The sequence below is a fragment of the Arachis ipaensis genome, chromosome B6, assembly GCF_059453495.1.
Source record: "Arachis ipaensis isolate K30076 ecotype BB chromosome B6, ASM5945349v1, whole genome shotgun sequence".
Lineage (NCBI taxonomy): Eukaryota > Viridiplantae > Streptophyta > Magnoliopsida > Fabales > Fabaceae > Arachis > Arachis ipaensis.
The window spans coordinates 117,151,331-117,171,921 of NC_142441.1; the positions used below are offsets into that span (position 1 = coordinate 117,151,331).

The following is a 20,591-nucleotide window of genomic DNA, read 5'->3' on the forward strand; positions in this document are numbered from 1 at the left end:
TATAAAGAGATCTTCATGTAAACATAATCACTTAATTACTATTGCAAATCTTAAAATCTTATTCTTTCTTTGAAACATTCTTATGAGTTTTATTACTTCCCTTATTTTTCACTTATCATGTGCCCTTATAATATTGGACCTCTTAATAAGTTTTCATTGCCTCTTCAAACTACATGTCCTTATTCACCTCTTACATTCGTTTTCATGATCCACAATTTTCTCTTCTTAAGGTCATATTTTTTACTACTACTACTATTATTATTATCAACGAGAATAATAAAACGGGTATATACTTTTTTTCTCTAAAGTTTGGTAAAAGTTTAAAAAATATCTCTAAATTTTATTTTGTTTTAATTTTATCCCAAAAGTTTTTTATTTGCATCAAATATACTTTCAACGGCTAAATTTTCAAAAAAATTTTAGACTAATCTAACAATAATGCATGAAAATTATACTTGATTTGCTTGTATTGAGTGTTGTTCTTATGAAATTCTTAAAAAAAAAAATTAGCCGTTAGGGGTATATTTGATACAAATCGAAAACTTTTGTGATAAAATTGAAACAAAATAAAACTTAGAGATATTTTTGAAACTTTTGTCAAACTTCAGGGATAAAAAGTATACTTTACCCTAATAAAAATTAGTCTATAACTAACATAAAGTTTTGATATACAGTTTTTTAATTTTGTTTGTTAATTTTTGAAAATTTTAAATATTTTATATTAACTGATTTTATTATAAACTTTTTCTTCTCTCATTGTTTCTCTTTAGAAGATCATTACATACACTGTTGGAACTTGGTTGGCTTTCTGTTTTCACAAAGAGGCCATGATTCGATTGCTTTGACTTTTCTTACGGTCATTGTAACATTCATGATATCGTTGGCATTGATGCTCTTGTACAGTTTCATTTCTTGGGCGCCGTCGATTTAAAATCACAAGCAATCAAATGCTGATGAAGATGAATCTGTGTTCTTGTCTCTATCAGTGATTATCAATCACGTCGTTATCATTAGTGAAACCAAACCAAGAGGTTCGTTTCATTAAATGAACAAAAATATAATAAATAAATCTTATGTTTATCCCTTTGTTGATTGTACCATATTTGTAGGAATCAATAATGTACCGTACAGGCTTGCATGATGAAAATCCGGCAAATTACTATCTAGTTCTACGTACAATATCACAATACAACAATTTCTTCTTTATTGAATTCTGATTTTGTGTTTCATAGCCTGGAGTCTGATCTTGGAAATCTAGTACTCTTTTCTTGCAACACATACTTTATTTAAGGTGATATCTTTTTCCTTAACTCTTTTATTTTATATGCTGTTCTAATCTAGGGTGACTATGATGCTTTGTTTTTACTATAAATTCTTTTTAATCCTTATTTCGAATTGGGATTGGAAGAAAAACACAAGATAGATTTTTTACGGAATACAATTGTTATGAATCATAAAGATCACATTTTTTTCTTTCTTTTCTTAAGTTAAATTTACTATAGATTCATTCCAATCTTACCTTACATTTTTTTTTTTGTAAATATTTTTCTATATTAATATCTTAGAAATAATTTAAAAATTAGTTATTCTATCCTTCTAACATGATGAATGAATCAGTGCTAAAAGCCTAAAACCAAGACCCTTGAGTAGTTAGCAACATCATTAACGTTATGTAGTAAATGATATTATCAATATGTGGGGGACTTTTGCAAATTTAATTAGATCCATCTTTGATGTTTAGTGTGCTAAGCTGAAACTGATTATATGAAAATATTAATTCATATATGTATTTGTTTTGCAATTACTTAAAAGAAAAGTTGTTTCTTTTTGTTGGTTGTCCATATTTAATTTCAGGCTGTTATCCCTGTTTGGAGTATGGATTTGAAACAAAGATTATCATCATTCAGAAGAAGCTCAATAGAAAAAATTCTGACTCCTCAAGAGAATCAAGCAAAGGTATTTAATTGAAAAAAGCTCATAAAGACCAACAATTTTAATTTATTTTGGCCAATTCATTTAGCTAGCAGTTTAACACTTTTAGTTCAGTAGCCCAACATCATTCTTTGAGCTTACACTTTTAAATATGAGAAAGTGTAGGGGACCAACACTTTTGTTGAAATTTGGCCAGCACTTAACCATCAAAAAGAAAATGATTAATCCTACACCATTAGATGTCATCTCACACCATTGAAAATATTGATGATGGCTAATTGATGGCTAAACATCACAAATTCTGCTGGCCCCTAGCACTCCTCTTTAAATATTGTTTGTTACCTACTAGCCAAAAACTATAATATCTTATTTGGCATGTCTTACAAAACAATAGTAGAAACACTAAGAGATCATGCGAACAAAATTTGTATGAGATAAAATTTTGTCTAATTTTTTATTCACCTAAAAACTAAAGACAATAGAGATGGAAACATAAATTTTCTGTCTTTTATGTATCTTTATTATTTCTCTCTCTATATATACGTTTCTACATAATGTGTCCATTCAAAAAGGTTTATCTAAAAAACACTACTCTATCTATAAGAAGTTGTTTCATATCATTTGTGAATGTCCTACAATTCTTGTGGGGAAAAATAATGATTTCATATTCGATTTATTATTCAGATTGATGAAGTCAGAAAGATCATTGGTCCGGTTGCAAATAAGTTTCCAGTTATGTGTTCAGATGCATCAATACAAAGGTACCTCAGAGCAAGAAAAAATAATGCTAAGAAAGCAGCAAAGATGCTCAAATGCAGCTTGAAATGGAGGTTAGAGTACAAGCCTGAGATGATTAAATGGGTATGCATCATATGGTATCTATTTTTTAATTCTGTTTAATGATGAATTTTTGTTAGTTAAAATTGTCATTTTCGTTGTCCCTTCTATGCAATAAGGATGATATAGCTCAAGAAGGTGCTTTAGGAAGGCTATACAAAGCTGATTACTTGGATTCACAAGGGAGGACTGTTCTTGTCATGAGACCTGCTATTACGGTACTCTCAATTTTTATACTAGAATCCCCGGGAACTATGATGACTTAAATAAGTTTTTAATTTAAAAAAAAAAATAAACATTTTTTCTTGTTTTTCTTTGACACAATATTCGTATTTACTAAATAATGACACAGTAATTTTATAGTTATGATTGGTTTCACTCATAAGATGTTATTGTGTTGTTATTTTGCGATGCATTAAGAGTGCAAGCGCCGCAGCAGGGCAGATCAAGTACCTTGTTTACTGTTTGGAGAATGCCATAATGACTTTGAGTTCTAAGCAGCAGGAACAGATGGTTTGGCTGGTTGATTTTCAAGGGTGGAACAAATCCTGCATATCATTGAAGATTACAAGGGAAACTGCTCAAATCTTGCAGGATCATTACCCTGAGAGATTGGGCCTTGCAGTCATGTACAACCCACCAAAAGTATTTGAGTCCTTTTGGACGGTATGTTATCATATCATATCATATCATAATATCTCCTCTCTTCACTACTATCTTAATGCATGCAATGGTAAGCTTGATGCTTTGTGATATACTAACTATAATTCAAAGAATAGGGCAGAGTTAGTGACTTATAAGTATAACCACAATAACAAACAACAATGACAATAATAACTAAGCCTTATCTAGTTTGGTCGGCCAGCTACATAGATCAAATATTGTCGTTGAACCTTATCATGTGTCATCTCTACAATGAGAGGTAGATTTCCTTTAACTATCTCATATATGATTTTTTTGGGTCTTCTTTTACCATTCGACTTTTGTCTACCTTCCATCTCATCCACCTCCTAATTAGATGCTCTAGCAATCTTCTTCCCATGTGTCCAAACTACCTGAGATGAAATTCTACCATCTTTTCTACAATAGGTGCTACTCCAACTTTCGTATATCTCGTTCCTTATTTTGTTCATACATGTGTAGTCGCTCATCCATCTTAGTATCTTTATCTCTACCACACTTAACTTATGTTCATGCTCACCTTTTGTCGTCCAACACTCTTTTCCATATACTTTTGAGTATAATGACAAGCTAGAATTTTGCTTGTTACATTCATCATATGTTAAAATTTTCCCATGTTATCCAACATGGTAAAAAGAATAAAAATTTATTAACAGAGTTTGGTGAATCAGTAAGAATCAATGTGTTTATGAGTTACACTCTTTTTTCAGTTTAACAAGTAAGCATCTCTCATTTTTACTTTGTTAAACAGATGGTGAAGCCATTTCTTGAGCCAAAGACTTTCAAGAAGGTGATATTCGCATATCCGGACAACACGAAAAGCCTAAGGATGATGGAAGAACTCTTTGACAAGGACAAGCTGGAATCCTACTTCGGCGGGCGAAACACCGTCGGATGGACCCTCGAGTCTTTTTCCAAAAAAATGAAAGATGATGACAATAAGAGGATGTCTAATGTCAGTGAAGGTGGTGTTTCAACAGAACTCATCAATGAATCAATTCAAATAGATGACAACAACTCGGATGATGAAACATCTAGTTGTGACACTCTTGGTTCAACCATGGGGGAAGATAAAGAAGAGATTAATGTAAAAGAAGGACTAGATTCTCCTAAACCTACAATTCTGCAAAAAGATGAATCTGGTGCAAAGCCTTGAGGCAAATGCAGGGGATCAATTATGTTGCCACTTCGTTCCTTTTTATTTTTTTTATTTTTTTTAACTTAGCTGAAAATTCAACTATTTCAATTACTCCGGCATGCCATGCAATGCAATGCCCTTTTCTCAAGATTAGTAGACCACAATAATATTCTGTTTGTGATATATAGAAAGAGAAACCAAGATACTCTTTCAATTTTCGTTAGATATTTGACACTTCATTAATGTGTCACATTTTATATTTTTTCTTCTAGATGGCATAGTTTTACTTCTTTTTTTGAATTATGTGTTAAGGTTCTTATCTTTTCACCTCCTTTATCTCTTCTGATATTTCTTGATCCTTCATCTTGATTCTTCAAATGCAATTTTCTTTCTTCAATGGCAAGGAATACCGAATCGGCAAACTGTTTTTTTATGGGGCTTATAATTGTGCTTTTATTGCTAGGAAGCATCTAACTTAGTATTATGAGAATTAATATTGCCTTTAATAGAGTTGTGTTTGATGAATAAGTTAAACTTGGTGCATAGGACTACTGTATACATTGAGTTGAGTTTGACGTTTGACACACTAGGAAACTTGAGGGGAGATAATATTCAAATGGGTTTTAAATTCACCCTTGAATTTTTAAGAGAAAAATTAAAAAGTCATCAAAATTTATTTTTTGAATTATTATTTTTTGTCATTAACTCAATTTTTTTTATCAAGATTAACTCAATTTCTTTTTTAGTTTAGTAATTCAGTAACATGGTTTAACGAGATAAGCCTTAATGTAGTCCCTAAAGTTACATTCGAGCCTCATAGTAGTCCCTGAACTTAAAAGTTCCTCAGAGTCATCCCCGAACTTGCACTCCGGGACTCAAAGTTGTCCTTTCGGCAATTTTTGGACACCTGGCGCAACCGGAAAGCTTAGCTGGCAGCGTTCGTGACACGTGGGCATTACAGAAACGACGCCGTTTTGGCTATGGCGCTAAAATGACATGAAACGACGTCGTTTCACGCTGAATACGTCCCTCCCTCAATGTTTCAATAACGTATTGTCTCACTCTTCACAAAACACGAAACAAACACAACACAGAGTGAGGTTTCTTCTTCTCTCTCCCTCAACCTCCAATGGCGCATGTGCGATTGCATTAACCACACCGATTTCAATGGAAGACTTAGGCTCTGGAGCATCATTGTTTTCATCTCCTTCATACACAAAGTTAGGAAGCCTGGTTTCTCTGAAAGAGGTAAGCCAAAAATGAAAAAAAAATGTGGTTCCTCTGTTTTTTGATATTGTTGTTAATCTAATATTCACAAAAGTTCAGGCCATTTTTTTCGATTGTAATCGGTGGGTATGAACGCCTCTGTTGTGTGCTCTGTGCTAGGGTTTGATCAGTACTGGCTTTCGTAGTGGTTTGGCCAAGAAAGTTATAGACTAGGAGTGTTTCTTGTGTTTTGATGATATGCAAAAGTGTTCTTTATGTGTTAGGGTTTACTACTCTTAGTGGAGGAGTTTCCAAATTGTTAATGTATTTCGGGACAATGACTCTGATAAATGAATTTGTTAAACAGAGTTTTCATGATCACAGTAGAACTAAAGATCTTTTGGGAGTTAAAATTTTTTGTAGCTCACCAATGGCTTGTACCTCATTCGGGATATCCATGTTAATCTTGTTAAACGAACTTAATGTATGATGATAATAGATTCTGAATTTGACTGATTTACCTAACTGCTTTTCTTTGTATTAGGTTGGTTTAGTTAAACTGAATATAATATGTAATGCTGTTTAGTTAAACTGAATGTGTGATCATAATGGATTCTTGCATACATATGGTAGAATAATATAAAGTAAGTTTTGCAATTGCTAATGAAGTTAACTTAGCTATTGGAATAGTCAAGTTGTTTGATAAATTTGGTTTGGACTAGTGGATTAGTTGTGGGAAAGGGTATGTAAATTTGAATGGTTTGATCCATCAAGATTGAAGTTAGTGTTTAGAGAATTGCTATCCTTAGTTACACCAAAATAATGTTCTTGATTTCACACTTTCTCAGCACAGCTGGATCTGATTTCTTGATGTGACATCAATAATGTTTATTTCTTTCTTATTAGTGGACAATAATTGATTATTCTATACTTTCACATTTCCAATCTATTACTAGCAGTGATGTCTGATTTCAAACAATGGGTGTGATCAATAAAATTTTTTTTAAAATTGGCAGATGGGTGATCCGTTAATTACCATTATATTTCACCATGGAGGGTCGTTTATCACAGAGGCTGATGGGAGTATGTCTTACAACGGTGGAGAGATTTGTGAGTTGCCGGACATTGATACAGACACACTGGATGTATTCTTCATCCGAGACTATCACAAGAAAATTGGGTATGACAAGGTTAGCCAAACTTGGTGGCTGGTGCCTAATCGGCCTCTGCAAACTGGTTTAAGAGCAATAGCAGATGATAAGGAGCTGATGGAGATGTGTTACCTGGCTCAGCAGAACAAGGGGATTATTCATGTGTACTACGAACATGGAGTATCTGAACCTGTGTATATTGAGGAAGCAGAACCAGTGGTTTCTGGCAAAGAGTTGATGCTGATACCAACCATTTTTCCCACCTCAAAACCCACCACCAATCCCACTAAAAAAAATGCCCCAACCCACTGCAATTCCGAAACCTTGGTCCAAAGGAAAATAAACCAAGAAGGCTAAAATAAAGAGAGGCTGTGAGAATGTAAAAATAGCAGCAGCATGTGGAAGGAGGCCACTGACAAGAGCTGCTGCTACTGGAAATATTGCAAGAACAACTGGTAAGGGAAAACAGCCCAAGACAGCCTTTGTTGCTTTGTCTAGTTCAGAGGAATCCTCAGACAGCCATGACAGTGATAATAGTGCAGAGGATGAAGCATATAGGCCTGGTGGTGATGAAGTGTCCAGTGAAGAAGACTTGCCTCTGGATAGGTCAGCAGCAAAGACTAATGTGAAATTGAGAAATAGGCCAGAGAAGAAACTTACAAAAGGAAATAAGTCTGTTATGGTTGAAGATGATGGTCCTGTTTGTGCAGACTCAGATTTTGAGGATGATGAAATCATTTTTGGTCCGATTCCTAAGTTTGGATCATCAGTTGCTCCTTATCATGATGTGCAGGATGATGCTTATAATGATTCTGATGGTGAAGACTCCTCCGAACTCTGAGGATGAGTTGGAGGAAGTTGATTCAGATGACGTATTCCCTGCATTTTAGAGAAGAAAGGAGGTTTGGAGAGCTTAGGCTAGAGGTTGGAATGACTTTCACAACAAAAATGGAATTCAAAGAGGCTGTGCGTGAATATTGCATACAAGAGGGTAGAAGGATTTTGTTTAAGAAGAACGATAACGTGAGGATGAGAGCTGTGTGTAAGGATGAGAGCTGTGGCTGGCTTGTGTATGCTTCTAATAATACTGAAAACAATTGCTGGCAGATCAAGACATTCATGGATGACCACACCTGTGCAAGAGAGACCAAAAACAGACTAGCTAATAGGAAGTGGCTAGCCTGCAAATTGGTGAAGAAGCTAAGAAAATATCCGAATCTGAGACACTCCGAGGCTGCACAATATTTAAAGACTAAATGTGATCTGGAACTAAACAAGTCTTCACTGACCAGGGCCTTAGGAGATGCTAGATCTGTTATGTACGGTGATGCAGCTGCCCAATATGGCATGGTGAGGGATTATGGGCTGACACTGCTGAAGAGCAATCCAGGATCAACTGTCATAGTTGGGGTTATACCTCAGCCCAACCCTGATGATGATCCAATTTTTGAGAAGATGTATGTTTGTTTGGAGGGATATAAAAAAGGATTTCTGGCTGGTTGCAGACCCCTCATAGGCTTGGATGGAGCTTTTTTGAAGACCCGGCATGGTGGTCAGATATTGTCTGCTATTGGCCAAGATGCAAACAACCATATATATGTTATTGCCTATGCAATTTTCCCTGTTGAGAACACTAAAAACTGGAGATGGTTCTTGGAATTACTTCATCAAGACCTGGGGGATTATAAGATGAACAAGCTGTGTTTTATCTCAGATATGCAGAAGGTATTCAATATTTATTGGTTGTGACTTAAAATGATGTTTATACACTGGGCTGCTAATTATATATGCTGAATTAATCTATTGTGACTTAAAATGATGTTTATACACTGGTTGTGACTTAATAGTTCTTACTTATAACAAGTCACTGGTTGTTACTTATTAGTTAACTATTGGGTGTGTTTCAACATGATGTTTATACACTGGGTTGCTGTCTATATAAGCTGAATTAATCTATTGTGACTTATTTATACAGTAGTTGTGACTTAATAGTTCTAAGTTATTTAGTGTCAATCTATCTATTGTTACTTATTAGTTACCTATATGATGTTTATACACTGGGCTGCTTTCTATATATGCAGAATTAATCCTGGATTGATTATATGCTGCATAATGTTTTGTCAATCTATTGTTACTTATTTATCCTGTTCTGCATAATATTCTGTAACAGTGCTGTGTAGGGACTAGTTTGATGTCACTTACATAAGTGTAGGGACTAGTTTGATGTCACTTACATAACTATAGGGACTATTTTGATGTCACTTATATAAGTGTAGGACAATTTTGATGCTCGAAAACAACTATCTGACCCTTCTTTGGTATCTAAAATAGGGCCTTATAAATGTAGTTAAGGAGGTTTTTCCATATGTCTATCACAGATTCTGTGTTTGGCGTTTGTGGAAGAACTTCAATAAGCAATGGAAGGATCTCCAGCTTAGAAGGCTACTTTGGGATTGTGCAAGGTGTACTAGCCAAGATGGCATCCTTGATATCATCAAAAAGATTGAAAGGGTTAATAAGGAAGCCTGGGAGTATTTGAACAAGTGGCCTAGAGACTCTTGGAGCCGGGCATTCTTCAGTAATGCACCTAAAATAGATAACATCTGCAACAATGCCTGTGAAGTCTTCAACTCCAAGATCAAAGATGCTAGAGCTAAGCCTATTATCACACTCTTGGAAGAAGTCAGAATGTATGTAATGAGGTCGATAGCTAGAAACAAGGTGAAGCTGAATTCGAACACTGGAGTTCTACCTCCTATACGGCGCAGCAGGTTAGAAAAGATATAGAAGGAATAAAAAAATTGGGTCCCGATGTGGTCTGGTGATGCAGATTATGAGAAGTTCGAAGTACATGGCTGGCCGACCAACATGGTTGTGGACTTGGGAAAGAGGCTCTGCACATGTGATTTTTGGCAATTGAGTGGTAATGTTTTTAAAATTCATTGTTTTAGTCTTATTATCATTATCAACCTTTGTTGTAGGCTTACTGTTGTTGTCTTCGTTGTTGTGTGAATGCTGTTTAGGAATGCCATGTGTGCATGTGTGTGCTGCACTGGCAAGGGCTGGTAAGAGACCGGAGGACTTTTGTCATCAGTGGTTGACCATGGAAGCATATAATAACACATATGCCTTCCATATCAATCCAATTCCATGTCAAGCACTATGGGAAAAGTCACCATATAACAGACCACAAGTACCAAAACTTAGAAACAAGCCCAGACCACTTAAGAAAAAAAAGAAGAAAAGATGCAGATGAGGAGCCAAGTGGGAGTAAGAAGTTGAAGACCAAGATGAAAAGAATATATAAAAAAGGTTGATGTCGTTGTTGTGGCGAAGCAGAACACACCAAAAGGAACTGTCCAAAGAGAGCTGCTGCTGAAAAGGCTGCTGCAGTTGCAGAAGCTGCTGCTGCAGAGGCTGCCGCTGCACAACCCACTGCTGCTAATGGTGGTGAAGGTCAGGCCAACTCTGCTGCCCCTGTCCCAGAAGCCCCAATCGAAATCAATCTTGACCAAAGTGAACCACCCTTGGAAGCAACTGATGACTCTCAACAGGTTCACAAACTTATATGATTTTAAATTTATCATATTCACATCCTTACCTAGTTTACTAACTATCTCACATGTTTTCGCTGATAGGTTATACCCTTATCTGTTAGGCCACCAAAGCTCCCTCTAAAAAGAAAGTTAGCCAAGCATTGTGAAAAACTGGCTTCAGGAAGTAGCAATTGGTGCAGAATTTCTAATGACAGACTAACCGACAAGTACACCGGGTCGTACCAAGTAATATCTCAGGTGAGTGAGGGTCGATCCCACGAGGATTGATGGATCAAGCAATAATAATTGAGTGATAGACTTAGTCAGGCAAATAGAAAGTAATGTTTGGGAGTTTAAAAGACATTAAATAATATAAAGAATATTAAAGATAGGCAGATAAATAAGTTGGGAATAAAATATGGAGAAGACAGATAAGGTTTTAGAGTTATCTATTTTTCCGGATTAACTTTTCTTACTAACTATTTTAATCATGTAGGATTTAATTTATGGCAAACTATATGTGACTAGACCCTAATTCCTTAGACCTTTCTGGTCTCCTCTAAAATTCATCAACAGCCAATTCCTTGATCAATTAATTCCAATTAGAGGATGATGATCAAATTCCAGTTTATATGCCACAAAAACTCTAATTACCCAAAAATAAAAGGATTACATGTCACGTATCCCGTTAAATCCAGATAATTAAAATTTAGGAGAATATGTTTTCAAGCTGTTGTTCAAGTAAAGAGCTTTTCCAAGTTATACAAGAACTCAAATAGAAAGAGGGTCATACTTCCGTTCCACCCAAATTCATAAGATAAAGAGCAAAAACAATTCTTAAATTGTAAATCCATACATAAATTAAAATAGAAAAAGTAATAAAATTAATCCATACAAATAGACAGAGCTCCTAACCTTAACAATGGAGGATTAGTTGCTCATGGTTAAGAGTAGAAAACTAGGATTCTGGTAAACTGTAAAATACGGAATGTAAATTCAAATAGAATTCCCCGAGGAAAGAAAAGTTTCTTCCTTTTATATCTAATCCTAATTAATTTAAAATCTATTATCTAAAACTAAAATAATATCTTTTCCTAAAAATAATATTTGAATTTAAATTAGAATTAATTAACAAGTCTTCAGTTGATGGGTGGGGACCACTTGTTTTGTCCATTCTACAGCTTCTAATATGTGTTTTTTGGGCTGGAAACTGGGTCAAAACAGCCCAGAAATTGCCCCCAACGTTTTTCTGCATTTTCTGCACGTGGCGCATGTCACGCGTACGCGTCAGTCATGCGTACTCGTCGATGGTCTTCTTCGTGTGTCACGCGTACGCGTCGCTCCTCGCTGCCATTTCCTTTGATTCTTGTGCTGCAGAAGCTCCATCAAATCCAGCCGAATGCTACCTAAAATAAACAAAATTGCAAACGACTCAAAGTAGCATCCATATTGGCTAAAAGATAATTAATTCTTTATTAAACTCAACAAATTAGATGCAAATTTACTAGGAAAAGATAGGAAAGATGCTCACGCATCAGCAATCCACCAGTAACCACCCCACCTGCTGCTACCCCACCAGGAAGTAGTCATATAGCAAGGTGTAACACCCTAACTACCAAAGCTCACACTTCCGGCTGCGCGACTCTGATAGTTCGGATATTACGACGACTTTTATATTATTTAATACTAAAATATGAGCCTGTTTAAAACTTTAAATCGCAATACCGCTCCTAAAAATACTTTCGTTCGATAACGTACATCCATAAATACCATACAACTTACAACAACTCATAAAGAGTACATCCATATATAGACATAAATTTATATAAATAACTTTACAAGCATTAGCCAATACAATTCCTATCCCTCTTACAGATTATATCAAGATAAAGGCGAGGGTACAATAAACCATAACTAAAACAATACAGAGCATCACAACAACAATTAAATAAGCTCTTCGTAACTTCTGCGCCCATATCCTGAAAGGGGAAAAATGTAGGGGGGTGAGAACATCATCCTCGAAAGGGTTCTCAGTAGAGGGTTTTTGGGAATTACTGTAATAGGATACGTGAGGATAAACCGTACCAGTGATTAATAACCGTCTTATGCCTCTTTTCAAAAACAACGGTTTTCAATAAAAGTGAAGTTGAAAATCTTTTCTGAAAGAGGAACCATCCAATTCTCAAAAACATCAAAAGCCTTTCAAAACGATTTATCTATGCTGAAACAAAATAGCCTTTCATATTTTATTCCAAACCAGAAACACAAAAACCGAAATCAACCATCGGTCCATCTCAATTTAACCACGGCTCTAGGCCCAAACAATCCAACCAACAACCAATCACCACAGTCCAACAGAGTCCCAGTTGCAAACACAGATAGGAAGATGCAAGCACAAACAAACAGTTATTGCAAGTAGAACAGTTAGCAATTAATCACATAGGCAAACCAAGTATAATATGCACACCCAAACAATGTCACATAGATGCATATGATGCATGCCTGTCCCTAGTGGCTGATGATATCATCTGTCGGTTATATAGCCAACCCGACATGTCCTGGTAGCTAACCATGGACAGAAACACCCCTCGCGGAGCAAGTAGGTTTGAGCTACAACCCCATTGCTACTACCCGCTCAACCCAGAGCCAGTGGAACAACCACTACTGCGGCTACTACCCAAGCGGGTGTTTAACTGCTCAACCTGGAGCGAGTGGAATCACCACTACTACCGCTAATACCCAGGCGTCACAATCTCTGACCTGGAGCAAGTGGGACGAACCACAACCCTTGCTACTGCCCAGGCATTTCAAGCATATATTCATTCAGTCCCAACCATGGATCAACATCCATCTCAGCCATCCGGCTTAAATTCATAATTCATAGTCAGCCATACGGCCCATAACTCGTTCGGCAATCAGCCATAAATCAATATCATACACAGCCATTCCGGCTCACGATTCAATCCAAAACCAGCCAATATTCATAATCATACATAGCCATTCCGGCCCATAACAAAACAACACTTCCACACTCAACATCATCAAATTCATAAAACCGGCATTTAAGCCATAAATCACTTTTCTCAAGTCATTTCACTTTGAAATCAAATTTCAACTATTTTCAGCCTTGGCTTTAAAGATCTCATTTCTCAAATCATCTCAGGCTCACAAGCCACTTTTACTCAAAGTGAGTTCCCTTTTTAAAACAAAGCCACTCTCGGCATTCTCTTTCCGAAACTTCCAAAACCATGGCAAGTTAAGGATTTATTTCAAAGTATCCAAAATCACCCACCCAGCGGTGGAATTTCATAACAAAAGTTTTTCGGCAGAGTCCCAAGTCTTTAGGGGAAGGTCAACTTACATCAATTCCTTAAAATTCATTGAAACTCTTAAAATCATAGATTCTCGGTTCAAGTAAATAAAATTAAATTTATTATGAAACCGAACCATACAAAATCACAAGTTCCAACCCGATCCAAAAATCAACTCATTTGAAACGGAACCGGTTCATTTAAATCAAACCGCTTTTAGATTTCTTTTTGGAACCCATTTTTCCAACTCTTCCAAAATGTCTCAAACTTGATTACTCAATCAAAAGTCTAGGTTCCTTTAAAAATCACTAAAAACTCCTTTTTATATTGAAATCAATATTAGAGCATCATTATTTCCTTCAGTGATTCAAACGGTAAAAATAGTTCAGTTCTAAATAAGCCGAACTCAACGTATAAGGTTCATCAAATAAATTAAGCTGGAAAGCATAAATATTCTCTTAATAAATCAAATAATACAATTTCTCAAATCCAAACCTTTTAAATAACCTTTCAAACAAGACTAAGTTTTTATAAAAATTTCGACAGCACCTCCCCTAAAACTTGGACTTTTGCCACCCGGTTCGGGTCCCAACTAAACCGTTCCCCATTCCTTTTCAACAACACGAAATCAGAAATCAATTCAAATCAAGCTAAATCCAACAATCGCCTCAGTGGCGTATCTCAAGGATACTATTTCAAAATCAACTCAATATCAATCGATTTAACTCATTTCCAAAGCTTTAATGAATCGATTCAGCAATAAATCATTTGTCCGAAACCAAGTCAATTAAAGTAAACCAGGCTGAATTCAAAAGTGTTCTATCTTTCACATCATCCAAATAATTGACTCAATTCAAACCAATCCTCAACGGATTAAACTCATTTAAAATCTTTAAAGAATCAACTTCCAAAGATTACATTTCACAAAGCCGCACAACAATTCAGCCAAACAAATATTCATAATCATTCGATACAATCAAATTATACATAAGGCCGATACAATCACCAAATACACATTTTCTCACAACAGTATCCATATGTAATAATTCCAACACATAAAGCATAGTTTTTAGAAAGCGCCCCTACCTCAAAACACAATTCCATAATACAAACGCCTCATCAAGTCCATTTCCGCCTCAACCCGAACTGACGGCAACCAAAACCTCAGCTCCCAGCCACTTTCGCAATAACTATCGCAACACTATTCGCAACATATAATAATCAGGACTCAACCCCACGTTGTCAAAACTCATATTCCTTAACCGAACACCACAGAATACTAACGCGTGGCTTTGCGAAACATAAATACTTACCGAAACTAAGAAAGGACGGCTGAACCGAAACAGCGGCGTTCCCCGGGCCGGCTCGGCAACAGCCCGGCAGCCACCTCAAGCGGCAGCGGCGACAAATTCTGATCATGACATCTGAAACCAACACGTAGCGACTATAGTATTCCCGTAATTCAAAAAGGACAGAAACCACAATTAAAACCCTTACCGGCAACCTTTTCCGGCGACAGCAGCAGGGTCTCAAGCGGCAGAGGCTCAGCCCGGAGCTCCGGCGGAGATCCCGGAAGTCACAGGACCATCCCCAGCAGTCAGAATCACAGAGATGCAGCTCCTTTATCCGGCAGCGACACCGGCGGCGACCTGAGCCCTTTTCTGATGGCGGCAGCGACAACCGGCGTCCTCAGTGACGATGGAGGCACGGCGGCGGCGCTCCTCCTCCGACACGGCTTGACGGCGACCCTGTGACAGCTGACCGCGGCGGGTCTGGCAGCACAGGCGAAGATTGGGCAGAGCTACTTCCCACCTTCGCAGTCCTCTCTTTCTCACCTCAGTCCTGATTCGCAGCAGAGGTGGCCTCTCGAACAGCGGCGGCGGTCTTCCCAGCGACAGTGGCGGTGCGACAGTCCCGAGCAACGTGGCGGCAGCAAGCTTCGATCACGGCAAGGGATGGCGCCGTTCTCCTTCTCCATTTTCGCACAGCTCACTTCCTCAAGGCTCGCCTCGATCTCTCTCTCTCCTCCCTCTGTCCTTCGCGCGATTCTGGAGGCAGCGTCACGGGTCGGCGGCGACGAGGGCTGGACGCGATCTGAGCACGGCGCCGAGATGACCGACGACCGCGCGGCTCATCCCCTCCCCGGATCGCAACTCTGCTCCATCTCTCCCTTTCTGCTTCTATTGCTTTCCATTCATGGAAAGAGAGATAGAAAACTGTGTTGTGGCTAGGATAGGGCTGCGCAGCTGCTGGGTTGTGGGGGAAGCTGTGTGTGTGTGTGTCTGCTTGGGAAAGAGAGGTTGCAGCTGCTGAGGGGAAGAAGAAAGGTGGCGGCTGCTGGGTATAGGATTAGGGTTTCATTTTTGAAACTTAGGGTTAAGGTTACTTTTGTAATTTCAAATAAAAGTAGGGGTAATATAGTAATTAGGAACAAATTTTAACCCAACAAAATTAGTGTATAAAAATACTATTTGCTCATCAATTTTATAAATTATTTTCCATAAATGCCCAAATCAAAATAATTAGAAATAATATAATTAAACCCTTTATTTTCCAAAGTAACAGTATTAATATTTAAAATATTAATTATTTAATCCGAATCATATAAAAATTCTTATTATTTCACAACTACCAACTTTATAATATAATTATAGAAAATAATCCAATAATTATCAAATTGGATAATAAATCATAACTTGTCTCAAGTTCAATAAATCAAAACTTGCCTTAATTATCTTTAATAAAATAATCTCTGAAATTAAGGCTATAAATAACTATATGATTTGAGACTTGATCATAATAAGACTTTTCAAAGTTCTGGGTCTTACACAAGGAATCCCCCACCTGACCCTATGCAAGGTGCAATACAGGGAACTGCTACAAGGCTTGCAAACTTCATGAAGTTTGTACCCAACCCTGGATTCAAGGCACCCAGACAAAAAAAATGAAGATTAGGATGATTATGTTTAGGGAAAGAAGGTTGTTTTTTGTATCTATTTTGCTGATGTTGTTTACAATGCCTAAAACGTTGTCCTAGTGTTGGGAATTTTAGTATTTAAATTTTATCAGGTCAATATGTCAACAACTTTGATATAATTGGTGTTTTGGCTCTATAATGCCTTTTTTGAATCAAACATTACCAATATGAATTATGACTTTATTGAATTAAGTTTTGTCAGCCTTTTGTTTGTATTTTATCTTCTGTTACAGACTTAAGAGTAATTCAAATCCTGTTCATTTCTATTTCATTGAAAAGAAGTCCAGGAGCAGAAGTATGCATATAATCAAACACTTTAATTTCCATTTCTTTCAAACAAAAGGATAGGAACAAGTACATGAACAACATATGCATATAACATGCATGTCATTTGTTTTTTGCTAGATACAGTTGACCCTACTGTCTATCCATCTTTAATACAAGAACACCAATTACAATCAGCAACATGAACACAAACATCAAAATTCTCCCCATTTTTAGAACCCTAATTTCAGCTTCTAATTTACCAAATTTCCAAGCCATCTTCATCTTCCATTCTTCATCATCAACTGAATGTCTTGTTCTATCATCACATGCATGACATCTTCCAAAACTTTATCAACCCACAAAAATAATCCACACCATTTCTTACCCACAGTTTGCACATCCAAGAAAATTCAATCAGCAAAATTTATATCCATAAATACAGCAATCAACAACAATAATACTTACATTGTAGTTTGGGCAACCCAGGAACGGTCTCCCTGGATTAGAATCCGTCCCTGACCACTGCAGTACCGGTCTCGACCCACAGGCACACCATTCTAGCAAACGAGCTTCTCTGTTTCTGTTCATTCTCCTCATGATGCTTCCAAATGATCGTGGGTTGTTCGAGCTCCCAGCTGCATTGCTCGTGCTTGCCATAACTATCGGGCTTCAAAGAGGGAGAAGACAAGAACACAACACCGACGAGAAGAGAACAGAGTGAGCAATGTGGCCTTCAAATTTGGGGATTAGGATTTTAACTTCACCTGAGGGACCAAATTGATGCGGGAGAGTTTACTCTGCCACATCAGCTAGCCGTTGTAAGTCCCACATGTCACGAACGCTGCCAGCTAAGCTTTCCGGTTGCGCCAGGTGTCCAGAAATTGTCGGAAGGACAACTTTGAGTCCCGGAGTGCAAGTTCGGGGATGACTCTGAAGAACTTTTAAGTTCAGGGACTACTATGAAGCTCGAGTGCAACTTCATAGACTACATTGAGACTTATCTCATAGTTTAACTTATATTTTTAAATATTGATGACTAATTAATGACCAAAAAATTAAATTTTAATGGTCTTCTAACATTTATTTTAATTTAAACTTCAAATGTTCATTTTAGACTCACATTAGTTATTCAAGTTATTTTTGTTACCCGTCATACTCACATAGTCAGCCAATGTTCGTGTTAAAAACAAAGTTTTGCCATGTAGAATAAAGTAATAAAGTGTCTTTTATTGACATACATGTCGACTTATATAATAATATCACTGTGTCATAATAAAATTTGTCCATGTATTAGTTTGATGTTCATATTAAAATATAATTTGTCTGTGTGTCCCTGATATGTTATTACTATAAATGATTAAAAGTTGATTCTTGAATTTTAGTCTCGAAAATTAAAAAACCCAAATTAAATCAGTTTCTAAAATAATTTTTTTCATTTTTTATTTTATAAATAGAAAACTATTAATATCTTTTAAACGTACTAATTTTTTATTTATTTTAACTTAAACAAAATTCTTGTTATTTCAAGAAACATATGATACAATAAATTATTTCGTAAAAAAAATAACATAATTTATATATTGTATTAAAGGAACCATCAGCCAAGCACAACCAAATAACAAAGAGATCCAAAATACATTATCAAACCTTCTTTTCATTCTTATTACATTTTATTTTAGCACATGCTTTTTTAATTTTTTTGAGTAGTTGAGAGTTAATAGTGAGTAGATGAATGACAAATACTTGTGAAGTTAGTTGGTAATATCCCTATAAATAGGGTGACTCTTGTATCATGTAAACCAACAATTCCAATACATATTCTTTGTTTTCTTTAATACTATCTCTATTTTCTTGTTATATTGGTTGGACAATTCTTATTACTCGAATTTAAAACTAGTCACTACAAAAAATGCATTGAGTACCGTCAGATTTAGTGACGATTTTGTTGTAGGATTCGTCATGCCAAATAATTACCGACAGATAGCTTCTTCAGACGGTAAAGTTTGCCGGTAACGTTTGGAGGAAAAACAAGACAAATAGGAGCCAAATTTAGCGTCGGAATTACCGTCAGAAAAATCTAATGGTAGACATTTTTAATGGAATGCTGGGTTTTGGTGATTCCACAACATTACCATCGAAGATATCTGACGGTAAATCCGACGGTAATCGTGTCGTAAATTTGAACTGCAAACCCTTTGCCCCTTTATTTTGAATTTACTTTCTCTCTCTAACCTTTCACATTCCTCTCTCTATCTCTAACTACTCACCCTCCCCCTCTCTCTCTAACCTTTTCATCTCTCTTCTCTGTCAACCTCCTATACCACTGTTACTGCAAATGTCCTGCGGTCGCTACTACAAATGGCCTGCCACTTCCGCCACCACTGTCACTACAACAATATGGCCGATTAGCTACCACAAAAATAGTCGTAAAATCATCACTAATCTGACGCAAAATATAATTTGTGACGGATTAGCTACCGCCTATCAACTAATGCTTTCCTCGCTAATTACAAGTCACATATCAGTGAGGCAAACAAAATAGACTAAAAGGTAATCGCAAATCTATCACTAGAGTAAAAGCTAGTTCCATAGAAGAAATAGACTAAAAGGTAGTCGCTAATTAACGACAAACTCTACTGTAGCAGAATCATCGCTAAATCCAAGTTAACTTCGTAGACAAAATGAAATGCTTAGTTGACGCTAATTAGCAAAGAATTTTTCCGAACCTAATTCGTCGCAAGTTGTCCGCTAATATGATCACAAATCTGTCGCATTTTGTAGCAAATTTATAGCTAATCTTTGAAAATCCTTAATCAAATTTGTAGAAATTTTGTCGCTAAGCCAAAGCTATTCAAAATGAGAAAGTAGAGTTATAAAATAATCGCTAATTTGCTAAGAAATAATATGTAGTCAATTAGTTGCAATACTATCGCAAATATCATTGCAAATTCCTTTTAAACTCGTAACAAATTGATAGGTATCTCATAAATGTTTCAGTCGCAATAGAATCTTTAATTTGTCACCATCATCAACAGGGAGTATGTCGCTATGCTAAAAGTATATTATTTTTTTTATTTTAGTAATAGAACTAAAAGATAATAACACATACAAATAAAATTAGTTCATCAAAATTATACATGTTTAAAAAAGTTCAAACCATATTTAAAGAAATTAGGTATTGAAGCTTAACCTAATAAAACTTAAGCCTTTGGGTTTGATCAAATGTTATTCTATCTATTTAATAACTCTAAAAAATATGACTAAATTAGTAAAAAAAAAAAAGACTCAGTTACAATATCAAATAAAGGTAAGTATTCACTCACTTCTTTAAAGATATTTCAATCTGCAAAAAAGTAATCATGCTTCTATAAAATTTATTATATATTACACATCTCATTCTTCATTGCACATTGAAAATTTTAAAAAAATAAAAAATACAAACAACACCTAAGATCTGGCATATCAATTGCATAAAGAACATGTCCACTAGTTTCACCTTCAGTTTCACCAATGTTGTCACTTATAATGTAATCAAAAACCAAAAAAAGAACATCG

General features: G+C 36.1%; 3 protein-coding genes across 4 annotated transcripts in view; all 3 read left to right on the forward strand.

The window, feature by feature from the left end:
• Positions 1-1,114, forward strand: part of LOC107647161 (uncharacterized) — a 37,105-nt gene extending 35,991 nt beyond the window's left edge. The window contains exon 9 of the mRNA XM_088489236.1: positions 904-1,114. The gene's annotated coding sequence lies outside the window, so the exon portion shown is untranslated. The remainder of the gene's footprint in view (positions 1-903) is intronic.
• LOC107604743 (uncharacterized) lies at positions 956-4,886 on the forward strand. Of its 2 annotated transcripts, XM_088489238.1 has the most exons (7): positions 956-1,031; positions 1,233-1,291; positions 1,855-1,956; positions 2,617-2,793; positions 2,889-2,987; positions 3,190-3,435; positions 4,202-4,886. In XM_088489238.1, exons 3-7 carry the CDS (start codon positions 1,876-1,878, stop codon positions 4,604-4,606), a joined length of 1,008 nt encoding a protein of 335 aa, XP_088345364.1. In that variant the 5' UTR covers positions 956-1,031; positions 1,233-1,291; positions 1,855-1,875; the 3' UTR covers positions 4,607-4,886. The 2 variants fall into 2 exon arrangements, with proteins under 2 accessions (XP_088345364.1, XP_088345363.1); XM_088489237.1 differs by lacking the exon at positions 956-1,031 and having other exon boundaries at positions 1,180-1,291.
• A 2,926-nt stretch (positions 4,887-7,812) lies between these two features.
• LOC107647162 (uncharacterized) lies at positions 7,813-9,732 on the forward strand. The gene is made up of 2 exons (XM_016351279.1): positions 7,813-8,670; positions 9,277-9,732. Exons 1-2 carry the CDS (start codon positions 7,813-7,815, stop codon positions 9,730-9,732), a joined length of 1,314 nt encoding a protein of 437 aa, XP_016206765.1.
• The last annotated feature ends 10,859 nt before the right edge of the window (positions 9,733-20,591 follow it).